The 18,845-nt window shown below is 40.7% G+C and overlaps 1 protein-coding gene across 2 annotated transcripts in view; it reads left to right on the top strand.

The window, feature by feature from the left end:
* Positions 5,211-18,845, top strand: part of DMXL2 (Dmx like 2) — a 181,059-nt gene continuing 167,424 nt past the window's right edge. Inside the window, exon 1 of one of the 2 annotated variants that reach the window (XM_005685773.3) lies at positions 5,211-5,520. In XM_005685773.3, coding sequence (XP_005685830.1) covers positions 5,434-5,520 — 87 coding nt within the window. In that variant the 5' untranslated portion in view covers positions 5,211-5,433. The remainder of the gene's footprint in view (positions 5,521-18,845) is intronic. The other variant, XM_018054197.1, reaches the window with a different exon arrangement.

The raw sequence follows: 18,845 nt of genomic DNA, 5'->3' as shown, positions 1-18,845 counted from the left end.
AATATGTATAAGTATCAAATCCTTATGTTGTATACCTGAAACTAATATGTCAATTATACTTTAATAAAAAATCAAAACTTGTGGACATGAGAAGCCATAACTTACAGTTGTATTGAAATATTTTGTTAATGTTACAGAACTGATACTTTTTCTAATTTTTTTTAAAGTAATTACCAGATTAGAATAAGAATCCCCACTTAATTTTCAGGTCCATGCAAAAGGTTGATGAACTAGGAAGAAATGACTATAGACAGTTAAAATGTAGTAAAACTGTCCTAGTGGGCGGGCTACTAAGGAAACTTGCCAGATTAGTCTGGAATGAGTTTTGATTGATCAGATTGGACAACAAAAGGCTTGGCTGTGATTCTAGGAGACTTAACTAACCAGTTCCAACTTTAAGATGTTGCTTTGCTATCATGAAGTCATTTAAAGGATTCGTGAAGGAAGAGTGGAATAGGTGGATGCAGGCTTCAGATTTTCAGCTGATACCAAAAGGAAGAAGGAAGAGGTCTCCAATCTCACAACTGTGTGACTGGGCCAAAACCTCATGGGATGTTGTAAAATGAGAGCCACTAGTGAAATGGTTTAAATACTGTGACATTAAAAATGCTCTTGACAATCCAAGTAAAAGTTTTTGTTTGATAATGGTTTTGACTCTTTTTGGGGGGGGGCATACTGCACAGTTTGTGGGATCTTAGTCCTCTGACCAGGGATTGAACCTGGGCCTTGGCAGTGAAAGCCATGAGTCCTAACCACTGGACTGCCAGTGGGGGGGGGGCAGTCCAGTGGTTTTTGGGGGGGGGCATACTGCACAGTTTGTGGGATCTTAGTTCTCTGACCAGGGATTGAACCTGGGCCTTGGCAGTGAAAGCCATGAGTCCTAACCACTGGACTGCCAGGGAACTCCTTGACTCAGTTTCTAATGCAGTGAAAGTTGACGATTAAGAGATTCATCTAAAATCCAGCAGCAGCAATGTTTTCAAGCTTTGGAAATGTTTCTTTAAGTTTTGAGGGTGAAGATTAAAAATCTTTATGGCACTTAAAAACTGTTTATTTCTTAGTACATAGCTATAATTCACTAAAACACTAGCTTCTATAACACATATTCATTTTCCCTGTTATTCAACGTGTATTACTGTTTAGTAAAATATTTGCCTTGTGTATGAACATAATGTTGGGATTCCTTCAAACCTATTAATCTGCTTATATTTTGTTCCAGTTTTTACAGAAATGTTTGTCTAGACATATTACAACTTCTTCTAAAGGAATTTATTTAAATTTACTGTATTTAACTGCTTGCCTTATACCAATTCTTACTGCTACGTACTGTATATATAGGAATTATCCCAAATGTATTTGATACTGTGGCATGCTTTTTAGTTGCTAGTACCAAGATGCAGCACCAGTATTTACCTTTATAGTACATCATGCATAGTACAGGGCTTTATTTTTTGTGTGTACATTTTGTTGTCTGTGTTATTTTCCCTTTTTTTTAAAAAAAAAAAAAGGTTTATTTCATGGGCTTCCCTAGTGGCTTAGTGGTAAAGAACCTGCCTGCAATTCAGGAAATGCAGATGTGATCCCTGGGTCAGGAAGATCCCCTAGAGAAGGAAATGACAACCCACTCCAGTATTCTTGCCTGGGAAATCCCAAGGACAGAGGAGCCTGGTGGGCCACAGTCCATGGGGCTGCAATATTTGGACATGATTTAGAGAATAAACAACAAAAACAATACTTATTCATGGTTAGTAATATATGGTTAAACATACAGAACCTGTGATTTCCTGGAACCCAACATACTGCACATGGTATACTTTATTAACATGAGTATGTTATACTTCCACAAAACCACTGAAAATCATTTAAACACTTTTACACTCACACAAATAAATACATGTATACTGAAGTGAAGTGAAAGTCACTCAGTTGTGTCCCACTCTTTGTGACCCCATGAACTATACAGTCCATGGAATTCTCAAGGCCAGAATACTGGTGTGAGTAGCCTTTCCCTTTTCCAGGGGATCTTAACAACCTAGGGATAGAACCCAGGTCTCCCTAATTGCAGGCAGGTTCTTTACCATCTGAGCCACAAGGAAAGCCCAAGAATACTGGAGTGGGTAGCCTAGCTCTTCAACAGTGAAACTTCCTGACCCAGGAATTGAACTTGGGTCTCCTGCATTGCAGGTGGATACTTTACCAACTGAGCTATCAGGGGAATCCCATGTACACTGACAAATACTTTTTTTTTCAATCACTATTAATACTTTATCTAGAATTATAGTAGGCATGACTGATCTTTGTATTTAAGTATTTTATTATTTTCTTTTCACTTCAAAGATCGATCGATTTATTGATTTTTGGCTGTGTTGGATCTTTGTTACTGTGCAGGGGCTTTCTCTAGTTTCAGAGAGCAGGGACTACTCTCTCATTGTGGTGCACGGGCTTCTCATTGCAGTGGCTTCTCTTGCTGTGGAGCACAGTCTCTAAAGCGCCAACTCAGTAGTTGTGGCACAAGGGTTTAGTGGCTCTGAGGCATGTGGGATCTTCCTGGAGCAGGGATTGGACCTGTGTCCCTTGCATTGGCAGGTGGATTCTCAATCACTGGGCCACCGGGAAGGTCCCTGACAGGTAATTTTTTACCTCATAAATTTTTCAGGAAAAATTGGGTTATCTTACTCACTTTAAAATCTTGTATTTCAGCACAAATAAAGTACTATGACTCAGGCATCAAGAACATAGAGAAAATAAGATACTGAACCTGACTTGAAGTATCTACAACTCTAGTAGAAGAAACAGACACAAACCAAGACTGAGATTGGTATGTGATATGTGTGTTTCAAGAGGAAGAAGCCTCAAGGTGTTTGGAAGTAGACAAGAAAGGTTTTGAGTAACTGACTTTTAAGTTCTGGTTTGTCAGATCAACAAGGGGAAGGAGAAAGTAAAGAGCATGAACCCAGAAGCTTAAGAGAACCCAGTAAGCCCCAGACCCAGCAAATAGCTCTGTGGGGCTGGAGCATAGTGGGTGTGAGGGAACAGCCTGAGATAAAATAGATTAGGCAGAAGTTGTAGAAAGTGGAGCTTTTAAGCAGAGGAATTTTTCCCTTAAAAAGGTTTCTCAGGCTACAGAGCTGTGGATGGATTGGAGAGCACGGAGATGAAAGGCTGTCAAACCAGTTAGGAGGCTTTTAGAGTAATTACTTGAGAAATGATGAGGTAAAGGGCAGCAGGGATGATGAAGGGCATGAATTAGGGACCTGGAAAAGTGATCCTTGGATATGGACAAGAGAGAGAATGGGAGTGAAATTTGCTTGCAGTTTCTAGTTTGGATGACTGGGGGAACAGTTATGCCATTAATTGAAAATGAAAATAAAAAGGCCTTAGGTCACTGGGAATTATCTTTTGACTCATTTCACTAAACAGATTACCAACTCTGGCCAGGCTTTTGCCTGCAGTCTTCTCCAAACTTCTAATTATGCTCACAGTGATAACAAAGTCACTTTCCTAAAGAAGCAGAGGTTTATACATTTCTGCATTTGAAGCATTTGATAGACACCCCCATCCCCACCCTCCGAGATTCCCAGGTGGTTCAGTGGTAAAGAATCCGCCTGCCAGTGTAGGAGACAAGGTTCATCTCTGGGTGGGGAAGATCCTCTGGAGGAGGAAATGGCAACCCACTCCAGTATTCTTGCCGAGAAAATCCCATGGACAGAGGGGTCTGGCGGGTTACAGTCCATGGTTGCAGAGTATGACATGACTCGATTGAGCACGCACACATTCCTCGCCCCAACCCCCCACCCCCAGCCACACACATTGCAGGCAGATTGGAATCTAAAATCTAAGCTTTTTAGTGGAACATTCAGGACTCCACATGTTCAGGCTGGCCCCAAGCTAACTTCTTGGAGGTATCCATCTCATGTTTACTACCTTTCCTTTTTCCCACCCTATATATCTTCAGACTTAAACGTTAATCTAATCTTTGCTCCTCTAACCTGCCAGCTGCTAGGTCGCTTCAGTCGTGTCTGATTCTTTCCGACCCTATGGACTGGAGCCCACCGGCTCCTCTGTCCATGGGATTCTTCTGGCTAAAATACTGGAGAGGGTTGCCATTTCCTCCTCCAGGGGATGTTTCCCACCCAGGGATGGAAACTTCATCTGTCTTCTTACATTGGCACATCCTGTCACTTTACACTTCTAAGCCTTAGCTCAGGTTATTTTCTCCATTTGAAGGCAGCGTTTATGTCAGCCTCTTCCTAACACCCATCTTTTTCTTCTGTGGTGCATAGGCTTTTGTGTCTCAATCCTAACACTTTTGGTGTTCTGCTTGGTTTTATAGTTGTATCTTGCTCCCTTCTACCTCCTTGCCTCAGTGACTTAAATCACACACACAGTATAGGCTGAAAACCTTGTGATGGACAGTCTAAAAAAATCAGGGAATCCATGACATCACGCATGAAAAAAGAGTATAGAGGAGTCACTCATTCCAGGGGGCTCCTTTCGATGGTCTAGAACAAACTTGTGACGAAAAGGGGGAACAAAATAATTTGCTGTTAGACGGCTTCTCTACACAGTTGCAAGATATTTTTACTGTTTACATCAAATAAAATATCTAATGCACTGTACTTTTAAAAAGCACGAAGGGATTTAGATTTACAGAGGTGGAATTTCCTGGTAACGGGTGTCCTCCTGAGGTCAACTGCCCTGACCGTCATGCAGTGTGCTTGGTGTTGGATTAAAGACTCAGAGAACGAAACACAAAACAGCGGTGCGTCTGCGAGAGGGATTGGGCCTTGGCCAGGAGCGGCTTCCACCCCGCCCCGCGGCCACCCCGGCGACCGCCCCCAGCGGCCGCAACCCGGAGGCTCCAAGGGAACTCCCGCAAGTCTGCGCGCGCAATCCCGGGACAGGGGTCCGCGAGGCGCGCGCTATTGCCCTGGAAACCTCTGCGCGCGCACGCGCACAAGCGGGGCGTGAGGAGAAGGACCCTGCTGAGGGCTTAGCAGCGGGAGGAGGGGTTTACCCTTCCCCGCGTCCCGCGCTGCCCAGAGGGTGGACGCGCGCGCCGCCCACCTCCCTCGGGAGGAGCGTCTCTTCCAGCACGCGCCCGGCTCGCGTTCTTCCTCACCCCGTACCCCTCCCCCTCCCGCACACTTGCTCTCCTCCCGCATTTGTGCGCCGGTGCAGCCGGCGGTGGGAGCATCCGGGCATTTCCGCAGCCGAGCGGCGATCCGGGCGGCGGCGGCGGCGGCCGAGGAGCTCCTATGGCCGGGACGACGTCGGGGGGAGACGAAAGGGGGACGAGGCCTTAAGCCAGAGCCGCAGCGGGGTGGGTCCCGAGAGAGGCGGAGCGGGAAGCTTTCTCGCGCCCGGAGGAGGGCCGGGAGCAGGGCTCTTTGCGCTCCTCGCGCGTCCGCCTCACCAGCCGGGTCTCCGGAGATGCATCTGCATCAGGTCCTCACCGGAGCTGTCAACCCTGGAGACAACTGCTACTCCGTGGGCAGCGTCGAGGATGTCCCTTTCACGGTGAGCCTGAGGTCCGGGAGTCTGAGGTGAAGAGGCCGCGGGCTCGACGCGGGGGCCGAAAACACCTTGTCCCGAGCCCACGCCTCCTCGGTAGGCTGCGAAGTGTTGGGGGGCCCCGCCCGCGTCCTCTTTGCACCGCAGCTTAGGGGGGCGGGCCGTGGGACTGTGAGTCCTGCGACTGCTGAAGGAAATTACCCGTCTGGGGGAAGGTTTAGGAATCCACCGTACTGTCCGTCCTCAGCAAGCGGGCCCCTGGGGTGACTGGACTAGAAGGTTCCTCGCCTAGGATGGTCCCCGCGTCTGGGTGGAGGAAGATGAAACCACTGAAAGCCCAGAGCGTCCGTTTCGCACCTGCTCTTGGAGGCGCAGAGACTCGGTCTGTCTCTGCGCGTGGAGGCGATGCTGCACCTGGCTCCCCCTGCCCGCGGGGTTAGGGCAGCGAGGAGCCGCTGGAGCCGGTGGCTTTAAGCCCGACCCTCTGCCTCCTGATATGCAGAATCTTAATTCCCACACGAAAATGAAAAATTCATTCTCTGCCCCCGAGAAATTTAGAATGGAATAATTAGAGTGACAGAGGCCTGGGGAGCTGTTATTTATCACGAGATCACGGTTTGGTAACCTCCCTAGATAATATTTTAATCCGTTTGCGAGGTAGGCTGGTTTGTTTATAAGATAAGGCAATGTGCAAATTTTATGACAGTGTTTTTGTTTGTGAGGTTAAAGTGTATGTAAACAGTAATATGTTAGATAGAACCTCTTAAAAATCTGAGTGAAACAGACATGTTTCTCAAGGAGCATAGGCTAAATTAGTCCCTTTGAGAATGGGATGTTGTTAGTATAGCCAATTCAAACCAAGCCCTGAAGCTTCTTTTACTCGTAGGGAGACTCCCATGGATTAATATGAGTTTTTTGTCCTCTTCAGAACAAAATGTAGACGATGAGACCTCGACTAAATACACATTAATAACCATTCTGCTTGGTAAAATTGGAAATAGTATAATGATGTGCTTTTAAGAAAAGGGAAACACTTTGTCTGCTTTCCAGAAGCATGTTTTTAAAGCTGCAGAAATAAGAAAAGCTCCTGCAAAACTGCAGAATCATTATGTAGCACAGTGCATTCTGGAGCAGAAATTATCTATCATTGTGATGCATTAGAGATAACCCTATAATATTGCTTTTTGGGCACTCTGGTTGTAAATGTAATCAACTTGGCTTTGTATCAGTTTAGAATGAACCATTAGAAAATATAATTTGCCTGACTGTATTGTTATACCTATCCTTGTCAATGTTGTCATCTGTGTTTTGTGTACTGGTAACCTAAAAGATCCATATGGTGTTGAACTTGGGCTTTAAGTGTGTAGACAGTTTGGGGGATGTAGAAGATATTTCCTTCTCCCCTAGTTTTGTAGCTGAAGGGGAAGTTCACCAGGGTTAGAAGAGGAGGCTTTCTCCATCAAGAAACCAATTTGGAATCTTGGCTTATGGGGTATCTCTATACTATTATGGTGGTGGTAGTTTTTAGTTTCTATCTAGAATAGAGCGGTGTCTTATTGTGAAGCTGGTATATAGGGCTAAACAGGTTCAGGTGCAGTCAGGAAAAGCCAGTTAATGCTGCGCAGGTGTGTTTATGCTATAGGCTGCCCATGACCAGGTCCTTGGAAATCATTTTCAAATCTTTTTACTCCTCCCTCATTAGTCTGTTACCAAGTCTAGCTGACTCTCTGCAGTGGCTAGCAGATTTACCCCCTTTCATGTCCTTAGCTTATTGTAGAACCTTATTTGTATTACTTAATACTAAGGATTTCAGAACTGGATTTCCTGACATCACTGATCACTTCAGTTCATCCTCCACACAACTGGTGTATAATAATCTTCAGATACCATTTTACCCTATTATTCTTGGCTCAATAATACTTAGTTGTTCCTGATAGCTGTATTGTGAAATTTAAACTTGTCAGATATTCTTCTGCTGTCTTTGACTTTATATTTGAGTGTATACTCTTTATCTTGGCCCCTCTGCTACAGACATACTAATCTTACTCCAGCCTACATTTTTATGTTGCAACAAGAGAATCCTTTTTGTTTTCCCAAATAATGACTCACAATTTACCTGGTTTAGGATGGCTGCCTGTGACACTGGTCGTTTGGAATTTATACTCTTGTTGTATACCATCTCATTTTAATATCTTGGTTTTGAATGCACTGATCCAGCTATAATTTTGCCTTGAACTAGAAATGACCTTTTGGGCTCTGTGAAGAACAGAGTTGCTTGAAAAAAATGAGAACAAACTGTTTTCAAGTACTTAGGAATCAGCTACCAGTTATTTCAATGCCAGTGCTAGTACAGGGAAAAATGAAATTAAAAAAATTAAAAAATGAAATTAAAAAAACCCCTCCTTTATGTTAGTATGCCATTTGACTTGTACAGGAATCAGATGAAACAGCTCTAGTTCTGAGTCAGGTGACTAAAAAGGGGACCAGCCAGGGCTGTAATGGAAGTCTTGTGACTTCTCATTTGGTGGGCTTTTTTTCTGTATATGCCTCTTTCCTGTCAGAGTGCTTGCTCTGAAGGGTGTGTTTGTGTGAAAGGCCTAGACGTGGCCAGTGTAGAAGGAAAGACCGTATTGGAGCTAGCCAGTAGTAATCTGAGGACCTTTGCAAACTTGGGCAGATCAATTATATCAGAGTCTACACACAAAGTTTTTGAAAAAGAGTTGTAAAAGAATTTTGATGTGTTCATGACATTGTAATTGAAAAGCAGCCATCTGTATGAATTGCACTGTGTGTGGCTGTGTTGTCAGGGCATGGTCTCTGCTCTGCTGACATGTGGTGCAGTTGGTAGTGGACCGTCCCAGTGATGGGTGTACTTTTAGTGCTGGCATCTGGGCTGTGATGCTTTTCACTTGTGTTTTGACAGTTTTTAAAAAAATACTCCATTGTAATTTTATAAATACAGTTACATAAATGCCACCTTTAAATCGTTCTTTTCTCTTCAATATAAGTTCTGAGTTCTGGAAATATTGTTATCTTGCAATAAGTCAAGTCCCAGGTAGTTCAGGGTTGATCTACCATGTATGAGCTTTGTTGTACTTTTATTATGCCATCAAGACATTTCCAACCACCTTCTTATAGTTAGGTAGGTAGGTGGATGTTTAAGGCTTAATGCAGCAGATAGTGTAAATTTCTCCTTATTTATGTTATTACTCTCTGAAAATAGTCTTTAGTTTTTTAATTTTACTTTTCTGTAAGTCTAGTCAAGGCTATGGTTTTTCTAGTAGTCATGTATGGATGTGAGAGTTGGACTATAAAGAAAGCTGAGCACAGAAGAATTGATGCTTTTGAAGTGTGGTGTTAGAGAAGACTCTTGGGCTGCACAGAGATCCAACCAGTCAATCTTAAAGGAAATCAGTCCTGAATATTCATTGGAAGGACTGATGTTGAAGCTGAAACTTCAAAACTTTGGCCACCTGATGTGAAGAGCTGACTCATTTGAAAAGACCCTGATGCTGGGAAAGGTTGAAGGTGGGAGGAGAAGGGGACGACAGAGGATGAGATGGTTGGATGGCATTACCGACTCAATGGACATGAGTTTGAGTAAACTCTGGGAATTGGTGATGGACAGAGAGGCCTGGTGTGCTGCAGTCCATGGGGTCGCAATGAGTCGAACACAACTGAATGACTGAACTGAAGCATTAGAATATTAATTAAAACAATGATGGTGTATGATGATGATTAATATTAATATTTTTTCACTTAAGGAGTATAGTCTATATTTTCAGACATATAGAGGGTGTCGATGTTATTTACTCCATTCTGATATGAATTCAACACACTGATAAATATTAACAAAAATTAGCCATTTCTAGCCTCAGGGAACTTACACTGGCAGAGATTAAAATGATGTACATAATTACAATATAAGGCAGATGAAAGCGATCACATGTAGTTGGGAAGATAAACTATTTCCTGGAAGATTGATACTTAGAAAGACAGAGAGTGGTATTAGGTGTTTCTGGATGGCAAGAACAACAAATGCAGTGCACGGGACATGGGTTCAATCCCTGGCCCAGAAAGATCCCACATGCTGCGTGTAACTAAGTCCGTGTGCCACAACTACTGAGCCCATGCACCTAGAACCCACGGGCCAAGCTGCTGAGTCCATGCTCACAGCAACTAGAGAGAGCATGCGGGCAGCAACAAAGACCCAGAGCAGCGAAGTCAAGGAGTGGCACAGTGTAAAGGATGTGCTTGTTTAGTTGCTCAGTTGTGTCTGACTCTCTTGCAACACCATGGACTGTAGCCCGCCAGGCTCCTTTGCCCCTGGGATTTCCCAGGCAAGAATTCTGAAGTGGGTTGCCATTTCCTCAAGGAGATCTTTCCCAACCCAGGGATTGAACCCGTGTCTCCTGCTTTGGCAGGCGGATTCTTTACCACTGAACCACCTGGGAAGCCCAAAGGATGCATTATTGGGTGGCTATTCTTTCACAAAAGTGGTTGAAATACAAACACAGGACTTAAACAAAACAAGACTTCTTTATTAGATAGCGAATTCAGTTAGAATTTTGAGAAATAGGATTTGCAAACATTACCTGGGGCTTTTTAAATTTCTTTGCTGCTCTGGGTCTTTGTTGCTGCCTGCATGCATTCTCTAGTTGTGGTGAGCATGGGCTTCTTTTCTAGAGTGTGAGGGCTTCAGTAATTTAGGCTCGGGTTCTAGGTGCATGAGCTCAGTAGATGTGGCACTTGGCTTAGTTGCCCCACAGCATGTGCGGTCTTCCTGGGTCAGGGATTGAACCCATGTCCTATGCATTGGCAGGCAGATTCTTAACCACTGGACCACCAGGGAAGTCCTTTACCTATAGCTTTTTAGGAAAATGTATTTTCTGACATTCTTGACTTTTATCATTGTTTTTTTTCTAGTCATGAATGAAAAAACCCTTTATTTAAAAGTTAGAAGATACTATTATATGATTTTTTTGACATTTAGATATATTTTAATTCTACTGTAGCATAATAGTATTCTAGTCCTAGAATTACACCACCACCAAACTTTGAAAATAATCAGCTTGTTTATACATTTAACAGATATTTGTTGAGCACTTGGATGTGTGTGGCTCTGTGGAGATTTAAGAAAACAGAACAGAACATAGTCCTGATTTCAGGGAGTTTATTAAAAAGTGTAAGAACCTGGTAATCTACTAGGGGAATTAAGACATACACTTCACCAGAGCAGACCAGCTGTGTGGTATTGTGAGGTATTTAAATTCTTGTGGGAATTCAGAGGAAAAAGAGATCACTTTTGGCAGGGGAAACTGGGGAGTTGGACAGAAAAACTTCTGCTATACTGACTGGTTATCAACAGGTATTAAGGACTTGCCTATGCTGAGAATAAAGGGAAAGATAAGTCAAGAATTTAGAGTGGACTTGTTTTCCAAGAGAAATTGGCCCATTTATTCTGGGAGAGTAGTTTCTTGTGTGTTTAAATTGATACATTTTAGAGTTTGTAGCCTTTAGGTGAATAGGAGGTTCTGTAAAATTTTACTTATGTCCCTGTGTAGATTGTTAATTAGCCTGCGTTGTAGAGAAGACTCTTGGCAGCTACCCTGAAACTCTGGTACAGCCCCAACTAGTGCCTCCCTAGAAATGGGAGGTCAGACTACTCAGGCCAACTAGTCATTGGACCCTTGGTTAAATCACTGAAACTTTTTTAGGTTTATCATCTGTAGAATGAAGCTCTTAAATTAGGTTCACTTTAAGTATTCAGACCTTGGATGGCATTATATGGACCTCTCTAGAGTTTGCCAAGGGGCAAAGAGAAAATGGAACCAGAAACATAAAGTAACTGTGGTGAGGTTGTGGGTCTGGAGTCTGTGTACACTGCCCGTCCACTTGTATGTATATATGAGACTGTTGGTCACACTTCACAGTCAGGGAACCTGGACCTCCATTCTGGCTCGGAGATTAAGCCATACAGAGCCTTTGTGAGGTAGTGGGTCTTCTTTGGGCTCACAGTTGAGAAGGAGGCTCTTGTTTATGATTGTATTCTCAGTGTCTGGTCCTTGGTACTGTCAGAGTGCAGTATGGAGTGGGAGATGGGGCCAGGGTGATGGTGTTTAGGGTCTCTATCCTGCTAGATAGATTTACTCCTCTACTTTCTGTTCTTAGCTTTTTGGGTATTTAAAAGATGACTTTAGAAATTATCTTAAAAGATGATATAAATGAACTTATTTACAAAACAGGAATAGATTCATATAAAAAACAAATTTGGTTATCAAAGGGGATAGTAGAGGGGAGGGAGGAAAATGAGGAGTTTTGGTTAACAAATGCATATTACCATATATAAAATAGCTGAACTACAAGGGCCTACTGTATAACACAGGGGACTATACTCAACATCTTAGAAAAACCTACAAGGGAAAAGAATCTGAAAAGGAATGCATACATGTGTATACCTGCATCATGTTGCTGTACATTTGAAAGTAACATAGCATTGTAAATATGTAAATACTTCAATAAAATTTTTTAAATATCTTTTTAAACTTGGATCTTGAGAAACTTAGAACAAATCAGTTTCAATATTTAATCATCAAAAAGAGTATAGGATGTTGGGTTACAACCTCAAAGGCGCAGTGGAAAAACAAGTCATGCCTGACCAATTTAATTTCCTTCTGTGATAGAATACAAAGCAGTGTTTAAAAGGGGATACTAATAGAGAATATAGGTAATTCAGATTCAGTAAGGGTCTTCTAACTTGTGGCTTATTTTTAAAACAAATTTGGAAACCAAATATGTTAATATTATGAGAAGTTTCAGGGTTTTCAGTCTTTTTGAGTTTGTAGAATCCTTTTTCATTGTATTTTTGCTCTGTAATGCTAATTCATGATATATTAGGACCTGTTATTGAGGAAGCAGGTGCAGGCTACACAGGTGGTGTGGCTGTAGCTCACGAAACCCTGGCACTTGGTGTATAACACAGGAAACCAATTGACTGTGCTTTTATTCTCAATCTTTCTCATGTTATGATTGCTGAGGGCTCCTTTAATGCTCCCCTTTCCTTCCATCCTAAACACAAAAAAGATATGGTTAGCTTACGTCTTTTTGATGGAGAAGTCACTCAGTGTAAAGGGGTCACTGGATAGAACCAGGCTCCTTTAAACATAGTACATGATAATTTGATGTGGTGATTTGAAAAGCATAATGACATCCTCTTAGATTATCATGTTCCTTTAGGGGTATTCCTTTTAAAATTGGACCCTTTCAGGAATAATAATTTAATTCATACTAAGTCATGTTTTCTTTTGTGGTTTTAGAAGAAACCTAGGAAGCCAAAGACTATTTGGGCATTATGCAGTGGGGCATAGAGAGACTCCCCCCGCACCAAAAAATAAAAGTTTTGGCTCAGTCTGAATTCAGAGACACAGATAGCTTATATGGTAGCTACAGTTCAATTTAAGGCTGATATTTTTCCAGGAGTAATGACTTTGGTTTTGTGATAAGCCAGCAGCCTCCTCATGTTTTCCATGGCCTTGACTATGTCTCTACTTAAGCGGATCTAATCAGAAGGAGATACTCAAATTATTATCATGTACTCTAACCATAGCATCTTTTATATGGATAAATTGTCAGTGTTTCCAGCAAAGGCCAGTTCCTCTATTGGTACCGATGATCTTAAATTGGAAGTGATTGTACCCCACGTAAGGCATTTGGCAGTATCTGGAGATGGGTTGTTGATAAGGTTGTGGGGGAAGGACTAGCATCTAGTGGGAAGATGCCAGAGATCCTGATCAATATCCCATGATATCCATGACAGCCCCCCACCCATGAAGAATTAGCCTGAATTGTCAATGCTGCTGCCATTATGAGAAACCCTGGTTAATATCCTAGGTCCCATCTCCTCTTATCTACTCAAGGGTATTGCTTTAGCAGTTTTTCTTTTTGCTGTCCTGTAAAATTGCTTTTTATTCTTCTTTGAAATAGTTTCTTCATTTTCCTCTCCTAGTTTTCTTTTACTTCCCTGAAGTACTTCTCAGCCTGATTCCAGATTGCTGTAACTAGCTGTTTCTTGATATCTCCCTCTTGAGTGTAATAGCTATCTGATAATATTCTCCTCCTTCAGCCTTCTCTAAATCAGTAAATGACTACCTTATGTTTTTCCCTCCCCCAGTTCCCTTGGAATCTTTTCTTTCATTTCCACCCCAGACCTAATGTTGGCAATTTCTGTTGGCTATTCTTCAAAATGCATCCAGAATCTGCCCACTTATCACCTGTGCTGCTCCCACCCTGGTCCAGGACACCATCATCTTTTTCCACAGTTATGGCAATAGGTTCTTAATGGGTCTCTCTGCCTGGTCTGCCTTTAGTCTTATCCTTCTTCAGTTTATTTTCAGCATAATAGTTGGAATGATCCTGCTGCTGCTGCTGCTAAGTCGCTTAAGTTGTGTCCGACTCTATGCGATCCCATAGACCGCAGCCCACCAGGCTCCCCCGTCCCTGGGATTCTCCAGGCAAGAACACTGGAGTGGGTTGCCATTTCCTTCTCCAATGCATGAAAGTGAAAAGTGAAAGTCAAGTCGCTCAGTCATATCCGACTCTTAACGACCCCAATGGACTGTAGCTTACCAGGCTCCTCCACCCATGGGATTTTCCAGGCAAGAGTACTGGAGTGGGGTGCCATTGCCTTCTCCTGTATAAATCAGATCTTGTTGGTTTCTTGTTCAAAATTTTCAAATGACTTTTTTTTTTTTTTTCAGAGAAAAGACCCAAGTGCCGTCAGTGCCCTCTATTACTATTTCTTTAAGCACCTAGAACAAAAACTTGGGGTGTAAAAAAGTACCCAATGAATTAATAGATGAAAAAGGACACTTTAGTATAATATGAAACATTCCTAGGTAAACACTGCCACTTTTATAAGATTATTTTATAATACTTTTGATATAGGTCAATGGCAGTTAGGCCGTATTTGTATAAATGAGTTATAGGGTGGGCGCAGGGAAAGCTCAGAGAATACAGTCCAGGTATAAAGCTTTATTGGTCTGGTTTAATCTGTGTGTATGCTCAGTTGTGTCTGACTCTGTGACACTATGTACTGCAGCCTGCCATGGTCCTCTGTTTGTGGGATTTCCTAGGCAAGAATAGTGGAGTGGGTTGCCATTCCCTACTCTAGGGGATCTTCCCAACCCAGGGATCAAAGACGCATCTCTTGTATCTCCTGCATTGGCAGACAGATTTTTTACCCCTGAGCCACCTGGGAAGCTCTTGGTTTAACCTAAGGATGCATCTTAAAGTATTAAGAGGAATTGACAGATTTTGTGCCCATTAAGCAGTTCTAAATTTTTCACAATTGTGTTTTTAAAAGACTTTAATACTTAAAATATTAGAAATTAACCTAATACCTGGACTGTAGGGATTCTGTATTTTAAGTTACAGGTTTTTAAAAATAGCTGAGGTGGGGTGGGGCCTGAAATTGAAAATCGAGGAGTCCAACAAAGACTTGATTGAGGTAGTTGCCCCACGTGGTGGTAAACTGAACTCAGCTAAAGCAGTATTCCTGATTAGAAACAAGATTTTCTTTAGAAAGTAATTTTAAGAATGTTGGGAATTCCCTGGCGGTCCAGTGGTTAGAACTCCATACTTTCACCTGGTTGGGGAAAGCCTTGGGGCACTGCCAAAAAAAGAAAAAAGAATGTGCTAATAAATACTTTCATGGAACATTTAAACATGGCTATCATTTTATGCTGAAAATATTTTATGTAATCAAAAGCCCAGGTTGGCCATTAAAACCAAAAGCAAACAAAAATCATTAAGAACTCGATTTTTTATTTTAATATTATTAATATGGTATCTAGTGTTAAAAACTCAACAGTGCAAACAATGATGAAATATAGTAAGTGGAAAGGAGAGTTTCCTTTTCCAAGTAGAATTTTGTTTAGCCTAACTTCCTGGTTATCTTTGATTAAAAAAATATTTGAGTGCTTAAGCATTGTACATACCCTCTAAGGCAAACCAGCTATTAAAAAGTGTACTGTTGTATACTGTTGGTGTGTATTGTTATAAGCTGTAAACTAGTAAAATTGCTAAAGTAGTTGAACAGTAGCTCTTCTTTCTGGCAATATTTAATAAGTGCCCGTTGTATGTGGTTGACATAGAAACAATTCTTTTGAAATGAAAGGATTAATATTCATCTTGTATGTTAAAGTGGTATATGAAATGAAACGCTTTACAATTTAGATCTAGTATAGGAATTTTCAATCTCAGAATTAAAGAATTTAGTCAAAGCCACACAGCAAAACCGGTGGTAGGATTAAGACTGGAACCAGTAAGCAGATGGGATCTAATTAAACTTAAAAGCTGTTGCATAGCAAAGGAAATCATTAACAAAGGGAAAAGACATCCTGTGTAATGGAAAATATTTGCAAATGATGTGACTGACAAAGGATTAATGTCCAAAATATATAGGTTAAAAAAAATAAAAAACAACACAATAAAAAAATGAGCAGAAGACCTGAGTAGACGTTTTTTGTTTTTCCCAAAGAAGACATACCTTCCAAAGAAGGCTAACAGGCACATAATAATCGATGCTGAGCATTTTTTTTTTTATCAGAGAACTGCAAATTAGAACAGCAGTGAAGTATCATCTCACACCTATCAGAATGGCTGTCATCAAAAAGTCTACAAATAATGAGTGTTGGAGAGGATGTAGAAAAAAAGAAACCCTTGTACATTCTTGGTGGAAATGTAATGATGGTGTGGGTACTATGGAAAACAGTCTGGAAGTTCTTCAGAAAACTAAAACTATCATATAGTTCCATGCCTGAGTATATATCCAGAAAAAATGAAAATACTACATTGAAAAGACAGCTTCACCCTGATGTTTATTTATATTATAGCTGGGATATGGAAGCAACCTAAATGTCTATCAATAGACAAATTGATAAAGAAGACGTGAGTTATGTGTGTTTGTATTTATATACGCACATATACATACACAATAAAATAGTATTCAGCCATAAAAAAGAATGAAATTCCACCATTTGCAGCAGTGTGGATGAACCTATGAGTATTATGCGTAGGGTTGTTGATGTTTAGTTGCTAGTTGTGTTCCACTCTTTTGTGATGCCCTGGGCTATAAGCCTGCCAGTCTCCTCTGTTTACAGGATTTCCCAGGCAAGAATACTGGAATGGGTTGCCATTTCCTTCTCCAGGGGATTTTTCCTGACCCAGAGATGGAACCTATGTCTCCTGCTTGGCAGGTGGATTCTTTACCACTGAGTCACCTGGGAAGCTCCATGTTTAGTGAAGTGAGTCAGGTAAAGACAAACACTTCATGATGTTACTTACCTGTGGAATCTAAAAAATAATATAAACAAATGATATTCAAAAATGAAAACAGAAGTGGACTCAGATATAGAAAATAAACTAGTGGTTACCAAAGGGGAGAGGTAAGGGGGGAGGGGCAAATTAGGAAAAGGGGATTGGGCTACCCAAAAAGTTTGTTTGGGTTGTCCCATAACCTGAATGAACTTTTTGGGCAACCCAATAGAATAGGTAAGCAGCAGGGATATATTGTAAAGCACAGGGAATTATAGCTATTTATCTTACAATAATTTTTAATGTATAATCTACAAAAATATTTTTATATTTGCTGAAGAGACTCTTCTCCATTGTGTATTCTTGCCTCCTTTGGTGATGATTAATTGATGGTAGGTATGTCAGTTTATTTCTGGGCTCTCTATTTTGTTTCATTGATGTATATGGCTATTTCTGTGCCAATACCACAGTGTTTGATTACTGTAGCTTTATAAGTCTGGGAGGATTCAAATTATGTTTCTTCTTGATTCGGTTTTGGCGGGCTATATGTTTCTAGAAACTTGTCCATTTCTTCTTGGTTGTACATTTTTTTTTTTGGCATTTAGCTGTTAATAATATTTTCTTATGGTATTTTGTATTTCTGTGATTTTGGTTGGTGTTTCTCCTCTTTCATTTTTTATTTTGTTTATTTGGCTCCTCTCTCTTCTTCTTGGTAAGCCTGGCCAGAGGTCTATTTTTGTTTATCTTTTCAGAAAATCAGATCTTGGTATTATTGACTTTTTAAAAATCTCTTTCATTTATTTCCTCTCTGATTTTTATTATTTCCTCCCTTCTATTGATTTTAGGTTTTGTGTTTCATTCTTGAAAGACATTTTTGCTAGGTTGAGGATGGCAATATTTTCTTTTTCGCATTTTGAAGATGTCACTCCTTTGTCTCCTGGCATCCAGTGTTTGTGTTGAGAAGTTAGCTGCCAGCCTGTTGCTCCTTTGGAAGTTGTATTTTTGCTTTTTTTCCCTCTAACTGCTTCTAAGATTTTTCTTGTCTTTCTGGAGTTTAACTGTGTTGGGTCTAAGTGTGCCTTTTTCTTTCTTTCTTTCTTTCTTTTTTTTAAAATCTTCTTTGGGACTTCTGAGATTTTTGAACCTATGAGTTGATGTGTTTCATCAAATCTGGAAATTTTTTGGCTAATAGCTCATTGAATATTGTCTCTGCCCCATTGCCCTCATGAGACTAATATATTAAACATATATTAGACTTTTAGTTCTATGTCTAAAACTATCTTTACTGTATTTTGATTGTTTTCAGAAATCAGTTTTTGCTAAATCCATTTGCTAGTCCTGTCTTAAGTAATATCTAATTTGCTCTATTGTACTTACTGCACTGGCTAGTCCTAGATTTTAGTTTTTGTATGTGCATTATAGGATTGAAAAAAATGTTCCTTTTTTGCTGAAAGTTTTTTATCATGAAGACATCTTGAATATAGTCAATTTTTTTCAGTGATATGGTCATGTGATGTTTTCTTTAAGCTGTTAGTGTGATAAGTTACATTGTGATATTTTGCAAATTGAATTAGCCTTGTATTGCTGATATAAATCCCACTTGGTTATGGTGTGTATTATCTTTTTTATATAGGACTGGATTTGATTTGCTAATATTCTGTTGAGTGTTTTTGCATCTATGCTCATTCTTGACCCATTGTCTTTTCCCCTCATATTGTTTTTGTTTAGTTTTGGTATCATTGTAATGCTGGTTATGTAAAATGAGTTTGTAAGTGTTTCTTCCTTTTCTATTTTCTACCAGGGATCAGGCAGAATTGATATCATTCTGTAAGTACTTTAACAGTTAAAGAACTATTAAGGTAATTAATTCATCTTGGGTGTATTTTTGTAGTTTCTCATTTTGGAAGAATTAGTCTTTTTCTTCTATTTCACTGTTAGATTTATGTGTGTAGAGTTGTTTAGTAGTAGTGAAAGTCACTCAGTCGTGTCTGACTCTTGTGTCCCCATGGACTGTAGCC

Source organism: Capra hircus, chromosome 10 (assembly GCF_001704415.2).
Source record: "Capra hircus breed San Clemente chromosome 10, ASM170441v1, whole genome shotgun sequence".
NCBI classification, from domain to species: Eukaryota; Metazoa; Chordata; class Mammalia; order Artiodactyla; family Bovidae; genus Capra; species Capra hircus.
Note: the sequence above shows the minus strand (reverse complement) of the source record. Positions and strands in the feature narration are given on the sequence as shown.